Genomic DNA, 21,362 nt, shown 5'->3' with positions numbered 1-21,362 from the left:
GATGTGATTTTAATAAATATATATACCTAAAAGTATACCTTTGCACATATAGTTATACAGAAAAAGGTGTATATATTTCACAAACAAATATTTGGATATCAAAGTGTTTTTTGCATATACTATATACGATATCTAGGCTTAATCAGTTCAATATTTATTTGTGTTTTTGCATAAATGGAACGAAGAGTGCAACTTATGGGTGAAATTTGCTCGTATATCCATCTAAATATATACACATATGTATACTTTTGTATCTATTAAATATGCTCAAAATGTGCAAGATGGCTGTAACAAAATAATCTTAGTTTTTAGCTGTAAGGCCACATTGTGTGCCACAGCGATTTTATTATTAGACGTCAAAAATAGATAATAATATTAAACGTAAATTACGAATTTCAAATTGTCAATAAGCAACAATATTAATACCAAAAAAATAAATAAATAAACATTGAAAGAGTCTCATCACATATTCAATTTGGAGACTGAATTTGAATTCAGAGTTCATATATTTTACAATACTCAACTTGATGTCTAACATAACCATCAAATAAATAAATAAATATGTTACAATTTTGAATTATTCATTTTCTGAAACTAAATGAATTTGATAACCTATAGACTACCAAATAGTATGCAACTGAACACGCCTATAATGTGAAATTTTAATGAAAACTTTTAAACATGTATCTGCTACATCTATTTGAAAGTTGTTTCAAAATATGCACAAATGATTTTGTCAAAAGTTTTAAAAATTCTTGACGATTTCAATGCATTAACGCCGGACTATTGATAACGAATATAATCGCAGTATATCTTTATAAATGTTTACAACTTTACTAGTATGTGTACAACTAACCACAAATTATCAATGTTTTAAGCCTCTTGATGTTTGGTGTTAAATAAAAAACAAAAACCGCAAAAATTGTCTAGTTTTAAAATTGTCTTTTATTCAATCAGTTACAGGATTTTCTCAATCTGCCAAGTATCCAAGGCAATTCGGAAGCATATAATGAAAATTGTTACCGTTTTCCATAATTTCTTCAATACCGTTTGCCATTTCATTACATAGGCTTGTATGTACATTTTACTTTATTTAATTAAGCATATTTTTCTTTATAATCATACAATTTCAATAGGTTTTCACTTTACATTTAAATATTTACTTAGATTGACTATGCGCTTTGTTAATAATTAAGAAATTTGATTATGCAATTGGGTTAAACTAAAATTATGTTGGATAAACGCGTTCGATTGACGATTGTAAGTGTTATGGTTAAAATACAAAGTTCACTTTTGATATGGCGACAAGGATATTGGAAACCTTTACAAAAATTGATCAATCTATGCTTGTGTGAATGATTATAATATTTATCAGTGTATTAATAAAGAAATAGACTTTTGATTCTACACAGATTGGTCCAACGCTTCTTATTTTAAGTTTCACTTCTTGTTTTTATACATCTCAAATAAATAGCAAAGCTTGCTTAAAGGTCAAATTTAATACAAACATTGAATCTATTGTTTCGCTAAGATTTCATTTAATATATTAGTTGTATAGTTAATGTAAAGCTTTAACAAAAATTAGTGATTATATATATAAATCAGAATACAACACAGATTCTCAACCATAAGTTGGTGAGAAGTGCGATTCGGCCTAATAAAATGTTCAAATTGTTAAATGAGTGGGCAAAATGATCATAATATATATAGTTGTGTATGTTAACACACAATTGGAGTACGGTGTAGTAAATAATTATAGCATTTATTGTTATTGCAATGTTCAACATTTAGGCACAAAATATATTGCTTTTCAATTAGATAGATAATAATTATTGCATATTTAATAGAGTTGAGCACTCCGTCTTTTTTTCTTTTGTTTCATTTTCATTTCGTTTTTCCCATTTTTTCAGTGGAGGAGTCTCATTGTAATCATAATAAAAAAATAATACATATAATGTCGGCGCTTGGCTTGTTAGGAATCATTTATCATATGTTATCAAAAACTTGTTCAAGTTGAAGCCACACGCTTCGGTGAATTGGTATTGCTGTTGGTCAACAACGCATCCTTGACGCGCTCGTGCTCATCTTGGAAGAAGATCTTCGTAATGACAACATCACCAGTGCTCAGCGTTTGTGATTCTGCATCGACTAGTTTGACCACTCGCTTGTCATTCGTCGATCTCAAGATGGGCGTAATACTGCGTTCCCCATGGCAATTACAGTTCTTCATGCTAAAAGCGCAGAGTCATAATATTAGTTATATGGCCAAGCAATTAAGGTTCTCATGCGTCTGCTGCAACTTACTTTCTTGTCTTTTCGCGTATGATTTGCAGATTCTCTGTGGTTGCAATGCTGGACCCCAACTGTTCCTGCATGGCATTGGAAGTAATAATCTGCAAGACAATGAATCAACAAATGTTCGCTTAATAGTTGCAAGTTGCACAGCACTTACTTGATCGCATGGCAATGTTGTTGCAGTCGTCAATATGGCCTCGAGCTTATCGATGCGCGCTATTCGATCCATCGATTTGTTCTGCAGTATTTCCTCTAGCATTTGCATCGATTCCGTTAAACTCGGCGGCTCAGAGCTGAAACGCGGCGAAAATGTGCCCGAAAGCGAGTTGTCCGATGGCACAGAATCCAAGCTGGGGAAGAAGTCATTCTCATTGGGCTCTGCATCGTCCTCAGAATCACTTTGATCTCTGCAAGCAATAAATATGATGTTATCCACGCTGCTTAGTATTTAGTTAGTATAACGTACTTGTTTGGATTGCCAGCAGACTCCATTTTCTCCAGCTTCTTGGCAACTTTGTAGTAGCCCTTGAGTCGCTCTTTCTCATCCTCCGTCAAGTCCATGTAACTACAATAAAAAACACAAGATTAGCATATATAATGCAGATATTATAATCTAACTTTAACTTACCGCAGCAGTCGTATTTCACGATTGGACAGCACAATGTTCTTGCTGGTCTGGGCCAGTTTCTGCTTGAGATCCGATACTTCAGTGCTAACCTTGCGCTGCTTCTTGCGTATTTTCACCTCATTCGGCTTGATCTGCATGAGTATTTGCTCCGAGCACAGCTCTGAGAATAGCTGCCGATTCTCAGGTTTAATCTGCTGCGCGAGATTGCTAAACAGTTGATCGTGTATCAGCACAAGCACATCTCCGGCCGCATAGAGCATCATTTCACGGGTTAGCGGCCGTTTGGCCCAGAACTTTTGATCTCGGCGATAGATTTGCTTGAGCTGATCCTTGATGGGATTACACGGCGCATTGTATTGCTCGCACAGCGAGTTAAGCGATATGTATTTAGCCTTGTACACCTGCTTTCCATTCTCCTGATACTGCAAGATGGCATGCGCCGCTTGCGTGTCGAAGACATTGCGCAACAGTATGCCGAATTGCAGATACAAATTAACTGCATCATTGCGGCAATCGTGTATGACTTTAATGACCTGATCATGCTCCAGCAGCGTCTTGAGACCTCCATCAGTGACCATGGCCGGGCAGGATTGCACATCGAACAGAAACGCCTCGCCACGCGCTGTGCCAATCTCGATGAGCGTTATCTCGCCCTTGATGCCCAGATTGATGCCCTCGCAATCGAGCGACACCGCAATGTTGTTCTCATCTTTGGCCAGGTCCAGTAGTGCCTCGGTGACGAACGTTGAATGCTTCACGTTCGCAATGACTGTTGTGTTCTGCAGCACTTTAATTTTCCAGGTATCGCCAACAAAATAACTATGACTAGGTGAGGGATTGGCATTGTTCTGAGCTCCTGTTCCTGCTGCTGCTGTTGCCCCAGCAACTGTAGCACCTCCAGCTGCTGTTGCTGTTGCCGCTGTATTGCCAGTTGCTTTCGCATGGACTGGACTTGAGTGCGAGTTCTGGTTGGCCAGCGATTTGTTGTCCTTCTCCAGATTCTCAGCCAAGGTGCGTATGACCAGCGTATTGATGCGTTGCTTCAGCGTTTGATTGACGCTATTCAAACGCTCCGTTGGCGCCGCAGTTGTTGCTGCCGTTGTTGGCTGCTGCTGTTGTTGCTGCTGCTGTTGCTGTGGTGCAGCACCTATGGGACCATAGTTGACCGTCGAACTGGGATAGTTGTTCTCACAGAGATTCTCCAGCTTCAGCTCTGACATTGGCACATAGCTATCAAAGCCCGAATTGGGCTCCGATTTATTTTGGCCTTGTCCAAAGCCATTGCCGCCCGTCATATTCGATACAGGCGCATTTAGCTTGAAGTTCGGCGAAACAATATTATTATTGTTGTTATTATTCACATTGTTATTCACATTATTGGTGAGTCCATTACTGCGCATCGCCTGCGACTGCAAACGCTGCTGCACCGAGCTCACATTCTGCTGCTCCGCCTTTCGAGGATTCTGGTTGTTGTTCAGCGCATTGAATTGCTCGCGGGAACGGGCCTGAGCCTGCTGGATGTGCGAGTCGTTCAGCTTGGGCTTCTGCAGCAGCGTGACTAGATTCGCCTGTATGTGGAAGCAGTCGCCAAAGAGCTTGAGGAACGAGCTCAGATCCCCGGGCGTCTTGAACATGCGCAACCATTGATCCTGCGGAAAGTTGAGCGTCAGCAGATGGAACAATTGATCTACCAGCAGCGGTCCCTTCATCTCGATGCATTGTGCGAAAAAGTCGAGCATTTGCTGTGTGCCACGCGTATCGATGTTCGATTGCGGCAGATGCAAACGATCCCGGGCCGGCAAATCGGTCATATTCTCGCTGCCCACAAGCATCACATAGTCATCGACCACCTTGAAGGTGTCTGTGTGCTTCATCAGAAAGTCGGTGAACTCCTTGATGTGCTGACCTGTGCAACAAGAGCTCGCATTAGACAAAGGATCAATTTCACTCAACTATTTACTACTCACCCGATATGTGACGCACTTGGGGCGATGCCTGCGATCGATGGCCGAGCAGACTGCGCACGGGAACCTCGGCAGCGGCTCCATACTGCAGCATCTTGTTCTTGAAGTAGTCTTTAGCCTCTTGGATGTAGTCGCGCTTGCCACCGCTGTTGCCATCATCGGAGCTGCTGTGCTGATAGGCATTCACCTGCACATAGTCGCCGTCGACCAGGAATATCGATGGGTATTGGGCGAGAAATTTCTTGAGACCTGCCAAAGATGTCAATTACAATTAGTCTAAGCCATTAGTGAGAGACGCCCTCCTCCTTCTCTACACGTATTACTCAATCTCAATCAGTTTATCACTCTACTCTCGCTGTCTTTCTTCGTTTCTTTCTTTTCACTTGCAGTTAATGCAGTAAAAGTGTTAAACTTAATTAATTCCCCTTCGCGTAGCTGAAAGACATTTCTTTGTGGTCGCTATAACTGGGAAAGTACTTAATGTACATTGTGCTTCATACTTATAATATGTTAGTTGATTAATTTCGAGACGACGACGAGCGAGCTGAGAGAGTAATAGACAAGTTGAGCCGCATTGTATTGTATAACTTTGCTATCAGGTTGCCACATATGCCTGGCTTCCCATAATTAACGTTATTGTAAACACTAACTGAGATACATATGCACATATTTGCGATATGTTTCTCTCGCTGCTGCTGCTCTGCCTGTAAAGTTGGCAAAACTTTTGCTTGAAATGGCCTGAAAGAGCGATTGTTGTAACTCTAATGGCTTTACCCTCAGACAAGTTGCAATTGTGCGAATGAAAATGGCAGGATTACAACTTTTCGTTCTACACAAAGCAAAATTAAAGCGTAGTTATCAATGGATGGCAGTTTAAAAGGCTTGCAATTAAATTGAAAATTGATACTTAAATGTTGCAGTTTATAAATTTGCATTGTTTGTTGAATATAATAAATATTGTTTTGTAAATGATAGTTTAAATTGAAGGGTTGCTTCCTCTAATAAATTATTTGCTGTATTGTTATTAAATAGTGATTCAATACTGAAACTTTACTGCTATTGTTTAGTCGTAATAAAAGGCATATCATTGTAATCAAATAGTGATATTACCATTGTAGTTTGATTGAAATTTGATAAACAAATGCCACAATATTTGAAAAAATTGTTTGCAGTGCAGTCAACTCCAGTCAAATGAAAAGTGAATGCACTCAAGCCAAGCATCGCGAGCTATTTATTTGATAAATCAGGTCATAGTTGCTGACTGACTGCCGTCAACGGCCTAGGGAAACGGCAAACGTCAACATTTGCTGCTAGCAATGGATAAAGCTAAGAGCGGAGGTGAGAGATGGGAGGTTGGATATGGGAGGGGCAATTCATCCGCCTCGTCTCGTCTTGCGTCTATTGTGTGTGTAATATGACGTGACATGACAAACGCGCAGCACATCTGCATGAGGCGGCAGGCGGAGGGGTAAGCGGAATAATGTTTTTTATTGTTGCGTGTCGAGGGGAAGCAGTAACAGCAACAGCAAAGGCAGCAACATCGACAGCAGCAGCAGCAACAGCTTCTACCTCGACTTGGTTTGGCATTGTTGTCAAATTGAGTTTGTAACATGCTTGGCTCAAAATGCGTTGCCTAAATTAATCCAATTGCATTATTTGTAACTCATGTAAATGAACTCTTGATTAATCGAGTTGTAAATAAATTGTCAAGCATTATGTAATCGTTATCCAAGTGCTTGCTGCACACAGATTTCCAACTGACAATCTAATCCAACAAATTCCTGTTCCATATGCTCAATGAGCCACAAAACTGACAAATGGCCACCTTCTCATCCCTTCTTTCTAGCCGCCCTCTTGGCAAGTGTATAAAAAAAAAGGAAAGCAAAGTGAAAGAAAAATTGCTCAGCATTAAGCAGGTGCCCTCTGCCTTGTGCTGGCCAACGACACACAAACAGAAACACTAAATGGGCCAAGCAACTGGTGCATAATTCAATTTTTATGCTCCCTTATGCATTACACAAATTGAAATTGAAATTTACAGGTGACGCAGAGTGAACTTCATGAAAATTGTAAAGCAAACCACAAGAAACAAGAAATAAAAACAAAAAGAAAACAGTACAAATGGACAATATGCATTAATATTTATCGGGTATATCCTAGTCTGGAGACAGGCGTCGAGCCACTCAGCAACTCTATGGACACACTAACACACACACACTTATAGTATATACATTTGCACGCTGTCATAAATGTATCTGCGAGGGTTGCCTTCAAAGTACGCATATAAAATTGAACCACAAAAACAAACAAAATTATATTTATTTGTATATGTTTGTGACTATAGGAATATACATACAATGTATACGAATAAAATACACAGTTTAAAATATATATATCGAAATAAATGATTGTCTAGAAAAAGGCATGGCAGCGTTTCCAGTAAATGTGGGCTTCATTTTTGGCTTGTAAATTTACCTAATTTAATTTGGTAGTTTTATATTGTTTAATAAGCCCTTTGTATTGGGTTATATAATATTATTGTACTCTTCATCTTCTTTATATAATCATTTGAATAGTGTGACCAAGTAAACACAAATTTACATATATTATTATATAAATAGGCTGAAGAAAATAATTTGTTTGTAACTTTAAATTAAAAATAAGGTCTCGACGTCTTTAAAATAACATTTGAAACGTAGGGCATAATATTTAAAAATTTCCCAAAATTGAAATATTCATAATACTGAAATCTGCATGGCGCATAGTATTTAAAAATTTCCCAAATTGATACTTGGTAAATTGAATACTCCTAAAGGAATACTGAAATCTGCATACTCAAATTTGCATACTGCAAAATTTGTATTTAAAAATTTTCACAATTAAAATATTCCTAGTTTCCTACTGAAAATTTCGTATTCAAAAATTAAATATTTCGAAATATATAATACTGAAATCTGAGCTTAAACATTTTGTCAAGAAAGCGAAATTCCATATTGGTTATGATTATTTTGGAAACGTAACAATTATTTATTTTTAACATTTGTACCAATAACAATAATTTTGATACATTTTTTGTTCCATTTTGTATTGACACATCAAAAAAATTCACAAATCGATGGTAAAACGCAAAGCCCAGTTCTCATCGACATTAAATGGACCCTTTATGAGGCATTCGTTGGAGGTGCAAATGCCAACAGTATAATTGCATATAGTTGCGTTATCCCGAAAATATACGGATCGCATGCATAGGGATATCAAGTCGACAGCTTCTCTCATGGTAAATGGACGATCTGCGGGCTTGGCAGCTCTTATCAGGCTATTGGCCAGCAACGGCCCCATACCGCCGACTGCAGCATACTTCTTGTACTCCACTTGGCCAAGTTCATTCATTTTACCCAAAACAGGTGAACCGTTGGCACGAATGCCGCCCACAATCATTTGAGCACAGTACGGCTTGAGTTGCAATCGACGCTCTCGGTTAAGATTGCGCAACCAATGCAATGCGTTCTCGGGCCTCAGCTCGATGCCATCGTTCCAACAAAGGTCGCGGTCCACAATCTGGTCGAGGGACTTCTTCATGTCGAGTATGTCCGGAAAGTCTCCAATGCCGCTAAGCAGAATGTGCTCGTTAATCTTGAGCACCCGATCCATGGTGTGACAAAGATGCATATTTTGACAGCGCACCACATTATCGGCTGCGATCACAACTCCGTTTTCGAACCTAATGCCAATCGCAGTGCTGGTCAGATTTAAATTAACAGGTATAAAATCCTGTTGATTCGGATCGCTTGTCATTTTCGGCGACCTTTTGGCAACTATTTAATTATTTGTGCTGTTGAAATACAAGCTTAAATTAAACACTACGATCTGACCACATAAATAATAGTACTTATATGTAGTGCTGAGCTAGGGGCTAGTAAACATTTCAAAAAACCCTCGCCTACTTATTTGTTTCGTTTTGTTTTTTTTTTATAGTGCCAAGCAAAATATTGTACAATGCAAGTATTTGCGGAACTGAGAGACAATATTTGCCCGGCTGCAGAGCAGAATTTCTTGGCTGGCTAACAAGAATATTTGGTGGGTGTCGAGACCCCCTCTCTTTCCTCTCCCCGCACTCCCCATACTCGTGGAGCAGGTGTCGGCAGTGGCACATTTTACGGTCAGTCGCCGCTTTTTTGCCGCTCACATATTGGACACAATTTTGTGGGCAATTTTCAAATGCACCGCAAAAGCATACGCTATAAATATATGCATATTTATGTTATGTATTCTTATTGAAATACGACTTTAACCCCAGACGGGCCAGTGGAACACAAGAAGGCAGTCGAATGGGGGATGGGGGGACAGGTAAAAAGGGTTATGCGGCAATAAATTCAAGATTTTATGTCTTGCGAGGTGTAACGAAAGTGAAACACGTTCTCCTTCATATGTGACTTCACTTTGCTGATGATGCGAGCATGGCATGGCAATTGAAAGATTGGGTTTGGGAATGCCTAGCAAGGCAGCAAGCATGACTTCATTATAGGCACATTAATTGAGGCATTTGGCCCCATTAGACGCAAAGGGCGCGCAATTAATAAACAACAAATTCGCTTAAAGTCTTTGGCGAAAACAAAAGGAAAATCAATGCCGAATGAAATCTAGAGTCATTTCCATTTCCATATCCAGCTCCATTTCCATCTCCACTTGCATTTTCCCCACTTGCCTTCTACACACACACACACACAGAAGTTAACAACAATAACATAAACCTTGACAGCTGGCAGGAAAACACAACTCGACTCCGCTCGACTCGAGTCAACTCAACTCCAGTCAGACGCACATTGCCGACACGCAATTCGAAAGCCTCTAGACACGAGACCGTAGAGGTGGGGGGTGGGGGGAGAGTAAAAGGTCTGGGTCTGAGGGTGCCAAAGGATTTCAAATGGAGCAACCGACTGCTGTCGGCATAAAATCGTTAAATTTATGTCCTCTGGCTGGGCTGCGAATCAAAAGGGCGCAAGTCAAAAATTGAAATGCGTAACTGGGATAAGTAATGATGCCAAATGAATGAGGATTACTTAAAGCTGCACGCCTCGATCATTTAACAGGGTATACACACTACTTATTGGGCAATCCAATCTCCCTCTCTCTCTCTCTCTGTCTCTCTTGCTTGCCATTTTGAGAGCAAGTTGACAAATGCGTTCCACCTTCGCATTGTCAATCGATTACGCAAAAACAAAAACAACTTTGTCTATGAGTCAAGGGGTTGCTTCGCTTTTGGGAGGGAGGAGGTTAGAGACCTTCGTAAGCCGCGCTAATATGGCATATTTGTATGTGTTCAAGTGTTCAATTATTGGACAACACACACACACATAGCAACAGATACAGATACAAACACAAAGATACAGATACGAGTGTAGTTTGTTTTTTATGGTTTTCTGTTGATGTTTGGCCAAATGATTGGCACAAAATGCATGCGAAACTTGTTTTTGCTTTGGCGATCGCTTGTCAAATTAACAGTGAAATAGGCACGCTACGATTTGGTAACAGTTTGTTTAAGCCATTAGCATAGTTTGGTTAATAACTTAAAGGCTTCGAGAATTCTTGCTGATGGCTGCAGAGCGTCAATTCGACGGTCGTCGGTCGTTCATTCTAACGATGCGCTCTCGATGCTTTCAACACTTTTAAGCTGACACAAAATTGCTAGTGACATTAATTTCGTAAATGTTTTCTTGTTTGCCAGCAAAACCCTCATCAATCGCTAGGGAATTGAGAACTATACACACACACACAAACACACATACACATGCATTATTGAAGCAACAAATGGGCAGCTCACTGTCTCACTCCCACTCTTCCTTTCCCCATCTCTTTCGCTCTCTCTTTCTAGTATAGTAAGCTATATTATTTGAAATTCAATTGAACATTTTTGTCACGTAATCGACACTTTTCTATTACAAACCAAACAAGAAAAGCAAATTTACCCACATCATCATTTCGATTCAGGTTTGGGGTTTGGGTTTGGTTTTGGGGTTTTGGTTCTGGGCTTTAGCTTTAGCTAGAGCTTCGTGGGCATTATGAAAATATCAAAGGTATTGCAAGTTGGCAACAGAGCGCCCTTAACGGTTTATAAGTGGTATAAGCAAAAACGTTGACAAGAAAAGGTGACGCATAAAATATGTTTATTGGATGGCCATCGTCCGTTCGGTCAAGCTTTTGGGACTTGTCACTGCAAAAGTTCTTGAGCTTAGGGCTTAACAAATGTCCGAAAGCTTTAGCAGCGGGTTAAGCACATTAAAGACTAGCTTCGATAGAAGCTTTGACCAACCAGTTCGGCTTTCGATTTAGGGCAGAATTCACAACTTTCTCTCTTTTCATATAAAGTGAATTCAGTTCTATTTATAAACCTGAACCTTGACATTGTGTATTTTAATATGTTCATTATGCTCTCTTTATGTCTTTCGAGACACGACTACTTTGCGTGTTTGCTACAAATATATTCTGCGAGAGCTTTGCTTTTGAAGCTCCTTAAAGCTGTCATTATTCATAACAACAATAATAATAATGTATAGTAATGGCGATAATTATTAAAGTTGCAGCACACGTCACACGACGAAGTAAAGTCTAAAAGACATATGTATTTGAAGTGCGATAAACATTTGTTGAAAGCATTTGTGTTGCACACATTTGATTAATGCAATTAATGCAACCACAAGGTGTGAAAAATGCATGTAATAAAAATGTGTTATAAATGGAAAATAATTAGCAAGGCATGCCAAATTAAACAACAACTCAACTATGAAAATACGATAAGAATTCTTGTGTCTCGTGTCTGGCAAAAACAAACACCAACAAACTGTCAAGAACTGATTTTAAATTCAATGCATTTCTGTCAATATTTATCTTTCGACTGTTGCATATAACATGAAATAATGATTTTACCTTTGCAGGGTATGAAATGCATTTTTTAATACAACACTTAATGACTGATATTAATCTGAGAACTCACACAAACAAAACTGTCACTGTTTCCTGTACAACAAATCGTCTTACGCATAAGCTTCTAATTATACGCTAATGGATCTCAAAGGCATTTTCCCATACTATAGTATATAGTATATACTTTTGTGTAGTAGTGGAAAGTGCAATGCTCTGCCTGAGAGAAGTGGTTTATTTTTAAAATATTTGAAGAGTTGGAAATTGCTATTTTTGAAAACGCCTGCATCTTGGATGATGAACTTGTTTACTTGTGACTTGAATTGTTGTTGAGCTGTTGAGCTGATGAATTGTTGAATGGTTGAGGTTTCAGTTTTTTGAGTTTGTTTTTTGTTTAAGAGCGGACGTACAAATCGAGTATTTCATGTTATTTTTCATGTGGGGGAAATCGATGGTGTTTTTTCTGACGTCGATGTAAACAAAAACACGCGGTTTTCAAGTGCTTTTGATACGACAACAATACCCTGTACTTAAAAGTGTAGTAAACGAGTTTTGCTATCTAATTGACCCTATATTGTTGTATAGGATATTTGCTAGTCGGTTTAAACTCGGATGTGTGGTGTCGATTTCTTTTGCGGTTAGAGCTTCAGCTTCAATTGGCGACTCTCGACCAACAACTGACGACTGTCGACTGGCAATGGCAATGGCAATGACATGTGCACTTGGACAAGTCAAGCACTTAACCAGCATCAACAACAATCACTACAACAACAATAAAACCCCCGCAGGTGCACAAATATGTAGCTAGCATATTTGTGTTTGTTTGCCCACTATTAGGTTTCACTGTACCAGTTTCGTATTACCTCAAGACATCTATGAATTGAAATAGTGAAATGTGTTTTCTTGACTCACCGGACTGACTACCGCCGGCGATTTGTCGCATCTCCTTGGTGAACTCCTTGTTGCCAAACTGACAGGATAGATCGTGCACGGTGCGGGGTTCCCCCTTGTCCAGCAGTCGCTCAAGGAAGAACAGCAACGTCATGTTGCGTGCCATTTCATATTCCATGGATTCCATAATTCGTATTTCGTATTCCGATTACCGAATGCCTTGGTTAGTTAATCGTTTTAAATTTTAATGCCAAAGTACGTCACGTTTCAGTTGATATTCTTTAGTTGTTGCTATCTGAAATTAGAAATAACGTTAAAAAGTCTCACTTGCTGGCGACCAATTGATAATGTCAAGTACAGCGACAACAACAATAACAACAACAACAACAACAATAAAAGAATCTTATGCAATGCACACATAAAGAAAAGCAACCGCAGTCACAAACACACATATTGACACAGTGTATCTATCTATATGAGCATAGTATAAAACTACTATATAGTAGTAGTGTGTGTATTTACGTACGTTTGTCTCAGTCACTCTTTTCCACTTTTTTTGCAACGTCTGTCTTTACTTATTTAATGCGAGTACTCATCCACTTTTCTACTTGAGTCGCTACCGCTTTTATGTTATTGCATTCTTGTGCTTTTCCTCCTTCATTTCTATCTTTATCTCTCTGCCTTTGCCTTTGCCTCAGTCTCAGTCACATCGGCTAGCATTGAGTGTCTTCTTGCACTGAGCGTGCAAAGCCATAAACTCGACTTGCACGTCGGCTTTGCGGCTTGAATAATTGAAAAGCCGCCACGTAAATATTGTTATGTTAGCTGCAACGTGTTTATGTCTCGCTATCCTTCCGCAAGACGGATCCTTGCGACGCGCACGAATGTTGAAAGACAACTGAGCCTAACAGCGCTGCCGCTGCCCCGCAGTCGCAATTCTTAAGCACTCTGTTAACTAACAGAGGCTGAGTAATGTTGACCCACGCTAAGGAATGTCGCCGCTACTCTCACCAAAAATAGACATGTGTTTGTGACATCAAAAAACATTTTAACTGCATGCTAAGTAGGTAATGAAATACTTTGTTTCTTGTTGTTAACAAAAGCATAAATTAACGCCAACTTTGTTTAGTCGCTGATTGCTCATTACAATACTTCTGGCTAGGGCTTAGAACAATTTTGTCTGTTAAATTGCTCTCTCACGTCCTTTAGCTTAACAGCGCTCTCTTCGCATTGCTGTTACAGACATAAACAAAGGCGACAACAGCTGATTGGCAGGGCAGACAAGGACAGCGGTTTGAAAATCACGGCGAATTCATTGCGTACTCAATATGTGTGTTGTTGTTATTTAGTTTTTTGTTCTTCACGCTTTGATTGTTGGTTGGCGTGTGAAAAACAGGTGAGTGACACAGAAAAAGATGGACAAGCAACGGATATTGTATGTATGTAGAATACATAACCTGACTACACACAGTCTACAGTTTGTTTATCGAAATTAACTTGCTAAGCTCCCCGAGTACGTGTGTTTGTGTCTTCGGTTGATAACCAAAAACCGTTGACAACGGCCACATACACCTAATACAAAATGTATTGAGAACAGGAACAACAACGGCGAACCCCGCAACGAAAACGCCAACAACAACACTGAACATTCCAAAGCAGTGGCACTTATTGGCTAGTTTACATACACATATGAATGTATATTCATGTACATGTGTGCGTGTGTGTTGTGTTACTGCGATGGTGTGCTGAGCGGCCGCTCTTGCAAATGTATGTATGAGTATCCAAACAAGAAACTTCAGCCAACACCGATAAAAATTTCTTATTAGACCCGATGTTAGCACTGTTGCTATTTCTTTGACTAAAAAGAGATGGCAACATTTGTGAAACAAGTGCAAACTGTTGGTGACTGTTCAACGTAGAAAGGTAAAAACAATAAAAACAACAACAACAATAGCAAAAAGAGCGGAGGGCAATGCGAAATGATAAAAAGAAAATAGCATACAAAATATTTTGCAATACGCGGCAGAGAAAACGCGCAAAAACACACACTCACACAGACACATAAATACAACTAGCAAAGCAAATAGCAAAAACAATGTCAATGAAAGAAATGAGCGTTATACAGTGAGTGAGCGAATATGTTAGCTTATTTATAAGTATGTACATAAGTATGTAATACATTTACAATGGGCATACTTATATTCATACGTACATATGTGAGTATGCAAAAGCAAAAGTGAAAAATGCAAGTAATGTGTAATTACCTGCGTTGTTGTGGTATTTACTTAAGTGGACTTTGTAATCTATATTTAAAATCACTTGTATCAATTTGTATAATGCCTTTTATATTGTAAAAGAAGAGAGACTGTTATTAAGTGCTCTCGATTGCTAACTCTTTCTCTCCTTCTTCTATTTCTTTCTCACTTTCTTCCTCTTTCACATACACTTACACACGCGCACACTCACACACGATACTGATCCTCGCGTTGGGGATTTTGGCAGTTTTTTCTGTTAGCACTTTCTCACTCTCAATTGATTTGCTTGTTGAATTTATTTACTGAGAGAGACTGAGCTCTTTAATTAAATTATGTGCATGCGTTTAGCATTTTTTCGGCGTAATTATCTTATTGGACTCGAAGACGACAGCTCACAACTTGTTGTTGCTTACGTATGCGCGAGTATGTGTGTGCAGGCTGGCTGGCAGGTAAGAACTAAGTCTGTGTGCGCGCGTCGCGTCGGTGTGTGTAAGGCACTTTGGATGGCAAGTTAAAAGCGAGTTGAAAACCACTTGTTGCACAAATTTTTTATAACCCGAACCAATGAGTGCAGTTGACACAGGATTTTTTAGCAAATTTTATGCGTATTTTATGCAATAAAACACACGTTTGCATATGTAAAAACGGCACAAATTGGTCAACAACGGAGGTTTTTGGAGCGATGATGACAACGCGAACGCGACTTCAGGTGTAGCGTGACCATAAGTTGGATTTCAAAATATACTATTCCGCTTCCAAAAATATACCAACACAAATTGCTAGTATTATTTGCGATATTAGAAAAACGTTAAAATTGAGTAACTTAACATGTTCCAGATCAGTTTCTTCTTAAAAGGCTGAACAAACAAACATTAAATATATAATGGCCTTTTTATCATTTGGTTCAAAAAAGCAACCAATGCTCATCAATCTTCAGGTGTGTCTTGAGCAGCGAATACGAATTGTTTGCCCAGTGAATGGCAAACAGCTGAGCGTAGGCGGCCGTTAAAATTAGTGTGACCAGCCTCGAACGAGTCTGTATATTTACATTGCCATTTTGAGTTAACAGCCGTGCGGTTCACATGTCTGGCAGCACTGCATTTACAGAAAACAATTTGGCATGGCGCGCACTGGCAGCGCTGTTAAGTGAATTTGAATCAATTAACCGATCACTCACGTTTAACAACATTTTAAATGCAGCAATGACTGATGAATTGAGACCGCACCTTAGCTATTTGAAATATAAAGGCATATGACTGATATAAATCAGCTGCAATAGCGATAAGGAAAACTGCGAAACGCACACACGCAACTGAGTCATTAAATTTATGCATATGCGACACGCGTCGCCAGCGATGCAATCGTCGCTTTGTCTTGGATGATTGACAAGCGAGCAACCGAAGTCAGACAGGCAACTGCAGGCTGCTCAGCTTCAGCTTGGCTAACGGCGACCTGGCGCAAATTGGCCATATGCAAATTACAAATTCATATAGCAAAAAAAAGGTGTTGCCCGCAGGCCAGTGACAATTTTTCCGACACCATCCAGATCGCGATTGTGATGGGGTTGTAGCTGCAGTTGCTACACAAGTGTGGCTTAGACATGGCGCCGACACGCTGCCTCAGCCTCTTCCTTCGTGCCTCCCACCTCCTGCCACATGTTGGTCGTAATTGAACGCATCCGTTGTACATTTAGTTGCCTTGTCTCGACTTGTTGCTGCTAATTAGAGCTCTTGCGAAACGAGAAGTAGCAGGAGAGGGGGGAAATGACTACGCATACGCTTAATGTAAACATTTATAACTGCTGCGTTTATTCAATTAAAACGCACTGATTTGATTCAGCTCATCGCCGCTACTACAAATTGCAGTCACGTTGTAAAGAAATTCCGTCTAGAAATTCGCCTTTGTGATTACCCAAATGGCTGTCTAGCAAACTGGCCGATGTTGATGTTATGGCTGATGAGCAATTTGCAGTCGGGATTACGCTATTGGATTAAGCTGCCACGCCCACTTGCTTAACAGCTCATCAAGACTACAAGTACCTGTCTGCTTATAAATACATGTTTATCCAATGAGGGGAAAATGAAAAAGCAAAAAACGAAAGAAAAAAAACAGTTCATCAACGACAACAAGCTGTGCATTGTCCAAGCTACAAGCTTCGAGTTGTGTATTTGAGTTTCAGCTTAAGCAGTCGTCAGAGGAAATTCGGCTAACAACAGCGAGAGGAGTTCAAAAAGTTGCTCAGAAGTGCCACGCCCCGTTTTACAGATGCTGAGCATAACTCTAATGTCCACCCAGGTGGTTGTTGTTGACTGTCCAAAATGAAAACGTTAACAGTTTGTTAGCAACAAGCAAAAACGGGTATTCATAGATCATTCACTCAGCATTCAGCAACTAAAGAGGTGTCAAAAGAGGCGCCCGCTTTCAATGCCACTGCCACGTCCTGCTGTGCGGACTGGAGGGGTGCAACAGTGTTGCAAGCAAGAAGGCAAACAGACGAGGCAACATTCAAAGGGGTGACGAAGTTGCAAAGTTATTTATGTGTCACTTCTAAACACGACAACAACTTTAGCTGCATTCGAAATGCATTCGAATAGAAAATAGCGTAGATTTTCACAAGATAAGGGATTGGTGAGGGGATGGGAGGGGAGAGGCGTTACCTGAAATTTTCTCTAATGTGCGCATAAATTCGCTGCAGAATCCACGCCTCATCCTCCACGATTTATGCGCTCGTAATCTTCATCAGCCGCCAGCTTCAAAGTCCGACTTCGTCTTAGCCTCCGTCTTGGCCTTATCTGTTAAAGCTTGGCCAAGATTTATAGATTTCACTTGCAGGCAATATTGCGGCGCCATAAATAATGCGCATATCTCAAAATTGACTTGAACTCATTAATAAGCGTTTAGGGCCAGCACACAAATTGCAGAGGCCCAACTAATTGCCATGCCACACTTCAGACTCTAGACTCCACAAAACGCAGCCCACATGGATTCACAGGACACGGAACATGCTGCCACTCGTTGTGTGTGGCAGCCACAGCAACCCAGCAGACACGTTCCACGTTTTATTCTTCAGTTCGTAGACAAAAGGCTGCTCAGCGATCTGCGTCGCGGGACTAAAAATATAAATAAAATGTTACCCACGCAACTCTTGGCCCACGTTCACCATAACGACCTATGACTGTGCAGTTTCCCTGCCTCCTGGCTGCCGGCTGCTGCTCCCACATTCTCCTTCTCGTCCTCATACTCAGCCTCATCGACACCTCTTTCACCCTTGGCAGCGACTGCTTGTTACAAGTCCAGAGACGCTGCATGTGGAAAATTTAACGCTTTCTGCGCTGGACATTGTGGCATGAAATGTGGTCATGCCTCGCAGCGACACGAAGCCGCATAGAACTTTGCTCTCATAGTAATAGCTAGGTTGCTCGACTGCAGAACACCCTGTAACTACGATGAGAGATCAGACTGACAAAAAGAACCTAAAAACTTTGAGTTGCAATGTAATTTAAAATAACAAATATTTTCAAAAACATAAATAAAATAAATCCGAATTGTGAAAAGTGATTTAAAAATTTCATAGTTAATACATGTACATGTATGTATTATCAATATAACAGCATAAAAACCAAGTCGAAATTACATTTTTCAATATCTTTTAAACAGTTTTTTTTTTTAATTTTCTTGTTGATTTAGTAATCTAAAAGTAATCTGTATTGCAAATTTGTTTAAAGAATAGTAAATTAATGTAAAAATCTCTTTTAAAAATGTTATGAAAGTCAGAGTTATGAAAATTAATCAAAAAACAGAATAGGCATAAGCAAAGGCTTTTCAAAGAATAGTAATTTAAGAATCTAATAAAAGTCTGCATTATGGAAATTAATAATAAACATCATACGCATAGATTTCTTAAAGAATGGTAATTTAAATTCAAAATACCTTTTTTCAGAATTTAATGAAAGTTCGAAGTATGGAAAGTAATAAAAAAAACCATAGGTAACATAGGTTTTTGCTGATTTTTTTATTTTATTTTAGTTTGGTCATCTCTTCTTTTGTCTGCACTTAAGCATGAATAGAGTTGCATATAGTGTTAGTATTTTATTTAATTTCATATTATTTTCAATATGGAATTAGATTGATGTAAGTCATTGGTCCTCAATGGGATATGGCGGGTTGCCTAAGTAATAAAGAACTTTTAAATTATCTTAAGCAAATTTGTTATTGATGTTATAATTAATCTATAGTTAAACTGAAAAAGAAACTATCGTGAAAAATCAACAATTGTAGTCAATATAAAAACTTTATCTGCTTAAACTACTTTCCATACAACATCAAAAATGTAATCCAACCCCATTTAAGAAGCATTTACAGGGTATTTACAAGAATGCCAGGCAATAATAATTTCTATCACGAGCTGCCGATACGAATCGAGATTTGTGCATTGTGCCAGAGCTCAGAGATTCGAGTTGGGATTGGGATTGTGTTTTGGGATTTTAATGGTGCGAACATGGCTGATGCGCTGCCTCCCCTAAAATGCAATTTTCCACACTTTTCGTCATAAATAAAAAAACAAGAACAAGAACGGAGCGTGTCTCGTTGTTACCTTAATGTTCCGACGTCATTTTCATGCTTCAAATTAATTTAAGCGCCTGAATTGAAATTGCCAATCTGATGGGAGGGAGATGGAAGTGGAAATGGTGAAAGAACTCATCTCAACTCAACTCCCTCCGGCATTTGTCATAAAGTCTAAAAAAAAAATAAGAAGTTTTATTCTCTGTGGCTGGGTCTATCAACAGCTGGATAGCTTGGGACATAAACTTGAAGCTATTGACAGACACGAAGACGGCCAATTGACAGCACCAGATGCAGATGCAGGCGGAGCAATTGAAAAGCCCCATGAAAAGCCACAAAAAATAGATGAAAAAAAAAAGGGGGGGGGGGGGAAATGCTTTGGAAAATGGGGGAGAAGATACTGAAATTGTAATTGTTGCTGATAAAAGTGAAATAAAAAATTGTGTTAATTGCTAAAAAGCGACTTGGCAAACCAAAAATATGGAACATTTGCTTGCAATGCTTGAATTGTGGCATCATCGCATTCGAGTGGCCTCTGTGGCATCCACGGCTTGTGGCAACATTAGCATTTAACAAACTCATCAATCTCCGAGAGCAAAAGACTTTTGCCTGAGTGCTGATAGTTGACTTAACCACATAAAGCGACGTGTCCAGACTGGCGACTTGATTGAGTGATGGACACTGACTCCTCCTCCTCCTCTTCATCCTCTCCCTGCTGCTCCCTGCAATAAATTCGATTAAAATGCAAATTGCAATGGCAAAGAGAAGGAAGGAGGAGGTGCAACTAATTAAAAGACCCAAACTGATTGCCCCCGCCACTGTGGCTAATTGTTAATTAGCCATTAGCCATTTAGCCATGTCTAAACTAAGCAAATAGCCAAATGGCCAACTGTCTAAAATGGCCAACGGGTTGGCCATAAGTCATTCGGCTATCTGACGCCAAACTGCCAAACTAACGGCAACTGCCAAATGCATTTTGGCCACTTCACGCTGAGTGAGAGACTGACACTGCAGCCAGTTTGAGCCAAGTTACCAGTTTCAGTCAACAGAGTTTGTCAACGCGGCTCGAATGCGCATTCGGATCAAATCAGCGCCAAGGATTTTGCCTAAATTAAGTTAACATTTGGCCACGCTATAGGTCAAATAACCGGTAGTTACTCTATAAAGTGTAGTAATTATCTATGCAGAGATTTGGGATTTGGAAAGTGAATACTTGACTAGGAAATACCCTGCAACCAGCAGACAAGAAGTGGTCCTATTCATTTGTTTTGTATAAGAAATAATAATATAAAAGAAAGAAGAAATGTATTAGATTGTTTTCATGAGCAATCGAAAGTTACCTAATGAATACAGGAACAAATTTTGAAGATCCTAGCAAAGTAGAAGCGAATGCTAGACGAGAAAATATCCTGTAACTGGCAGACAAAATTAGTCCAATACCTAATTGTGCTCTTCAGCAAACAAAATGCTTTAAAAGAGATGTTATAGAAAAATTTTACTATACAGCCATGAAATACCTAGAAATAGAATGCGAATGAATGACTGCAAAATACCCTGTAACTAGCAGACAACAACAATTGTATTGTATAGCAAGAAACAAGAATGAATGCCTACACATGTTTATAAAAATGTTTTGATTGAGATACTATCACAGATAGACAAAAATTTAGATTGAAAAGTAGATTGAAAATCTTGTTTCAATTTTGAAATGAGATTATAATCTTGAATATCAAGATTGGGCTAACTACAATTTTAATCGTGATTTAAGAATAACCCTTCCTTGCTAATTTTTTTTTTACTTGGACGTTGACGTACTAACGGCAGTACCATCCAGTGGCCCAGGACAAA

General features: G+C 39.3%; 1 protein-coding gene and 1 long non-coding RNA gene across 2 annotated transcripts; both read right to left on the bottom strand.

Moving 5' to 3' along the window:
* Positions 1-1,056: 1,056 nt before the first annotated feature.
* On the bottom strand, positions 1,057-15,660 carry LOC117568069 (uncharacterized). Its single transcript, XM_034248429.2, has 8 exons — positions 14,961-15,660; positions 12,718-12,991; positions 4,891-5,136; positions 2,924-4,829; positions 2,762-2,860; positions 2,453-2,702; positions 2,305-2,393; positions 1,057-2,231 (listed from the first exon to the last, which is right to left on the bottom strand). The coding sequence occupies exons 2-8, from the start codon at positions 12,881-12,883 to the stop codon at positions 2,009-2,011; spliced, it is 2,979 nt and encodes a 992-aa protein (XP_034104320.1). The 5' UTR covers positions 12,884-12,991; positions 14,961-15,660; the 3' UTR covers positions 1,057-2,008.
* Positions 15,661-17,148: 1,488 nt separating this feature from the next.
* On the bottom strand, positions 17,149-18,488 carry LOC117568071 (uncharacterized). The gene is made up of 3 exons (XR_004572120.2): positions 18,121-18,488; positions 17,609-18,061; positions 17,149-17,260 (listed from the first exon to the last, which is right to left on the bottom strand). It is a non-coding gene; the product is annotated as an uncharacterized LOC117568071 (long non-coding RNA).
* Between the last annotated feature and the right edge of the window lie 2,874 nt (positions 18,489-21,362).

Source organism: Drosophila albomicans, chromosome 3 (assembly GCF_009650485.2).
Source record: "Drosophila albomicans strain 15112-1751.03 chromosome 3, ASM965048v2, whole genome shotgun sequence".
NCBI classification, from domain to species: Eukaryota; Metazoa; Arthropoda; class Insecta; order Diptera; family Drosophilidae; genus Drosophila; species Drosophila albomicans.
Note: the sequence above shows the minus strand (reverse complement) of the source record. Positions and strands in the feature narration are given on the sequence as shown.

What these genes read in the sequence shown, in the direction of transcription:
- LOC117568069 (XM_034248429.2), bottom strand. Translation starts at nt 12,883, where the DNA reads ATGGAATCCATGGAATATGAAATGGCACGCAACATGACGTTGCTGTTC. An exon ending in CGCCGGCGGTAGTCAGTCCG is followed by an intron (nt 5,137 to 12,717) that starts GTGAGTCAAGAA and finishes CATCTTTGGCAG; the next exon opens with GTCTCAAGAAATTTCTCGCC. An exon ending in CAACATTGCCATGCGATCAA is followed by an intron (nt 2,394 to 2,452) that starts GTAAGTGCTGTG and finishes ATTGTCTTGCAG; the next exon opens with ATTATTACTTCCAATGCCAT.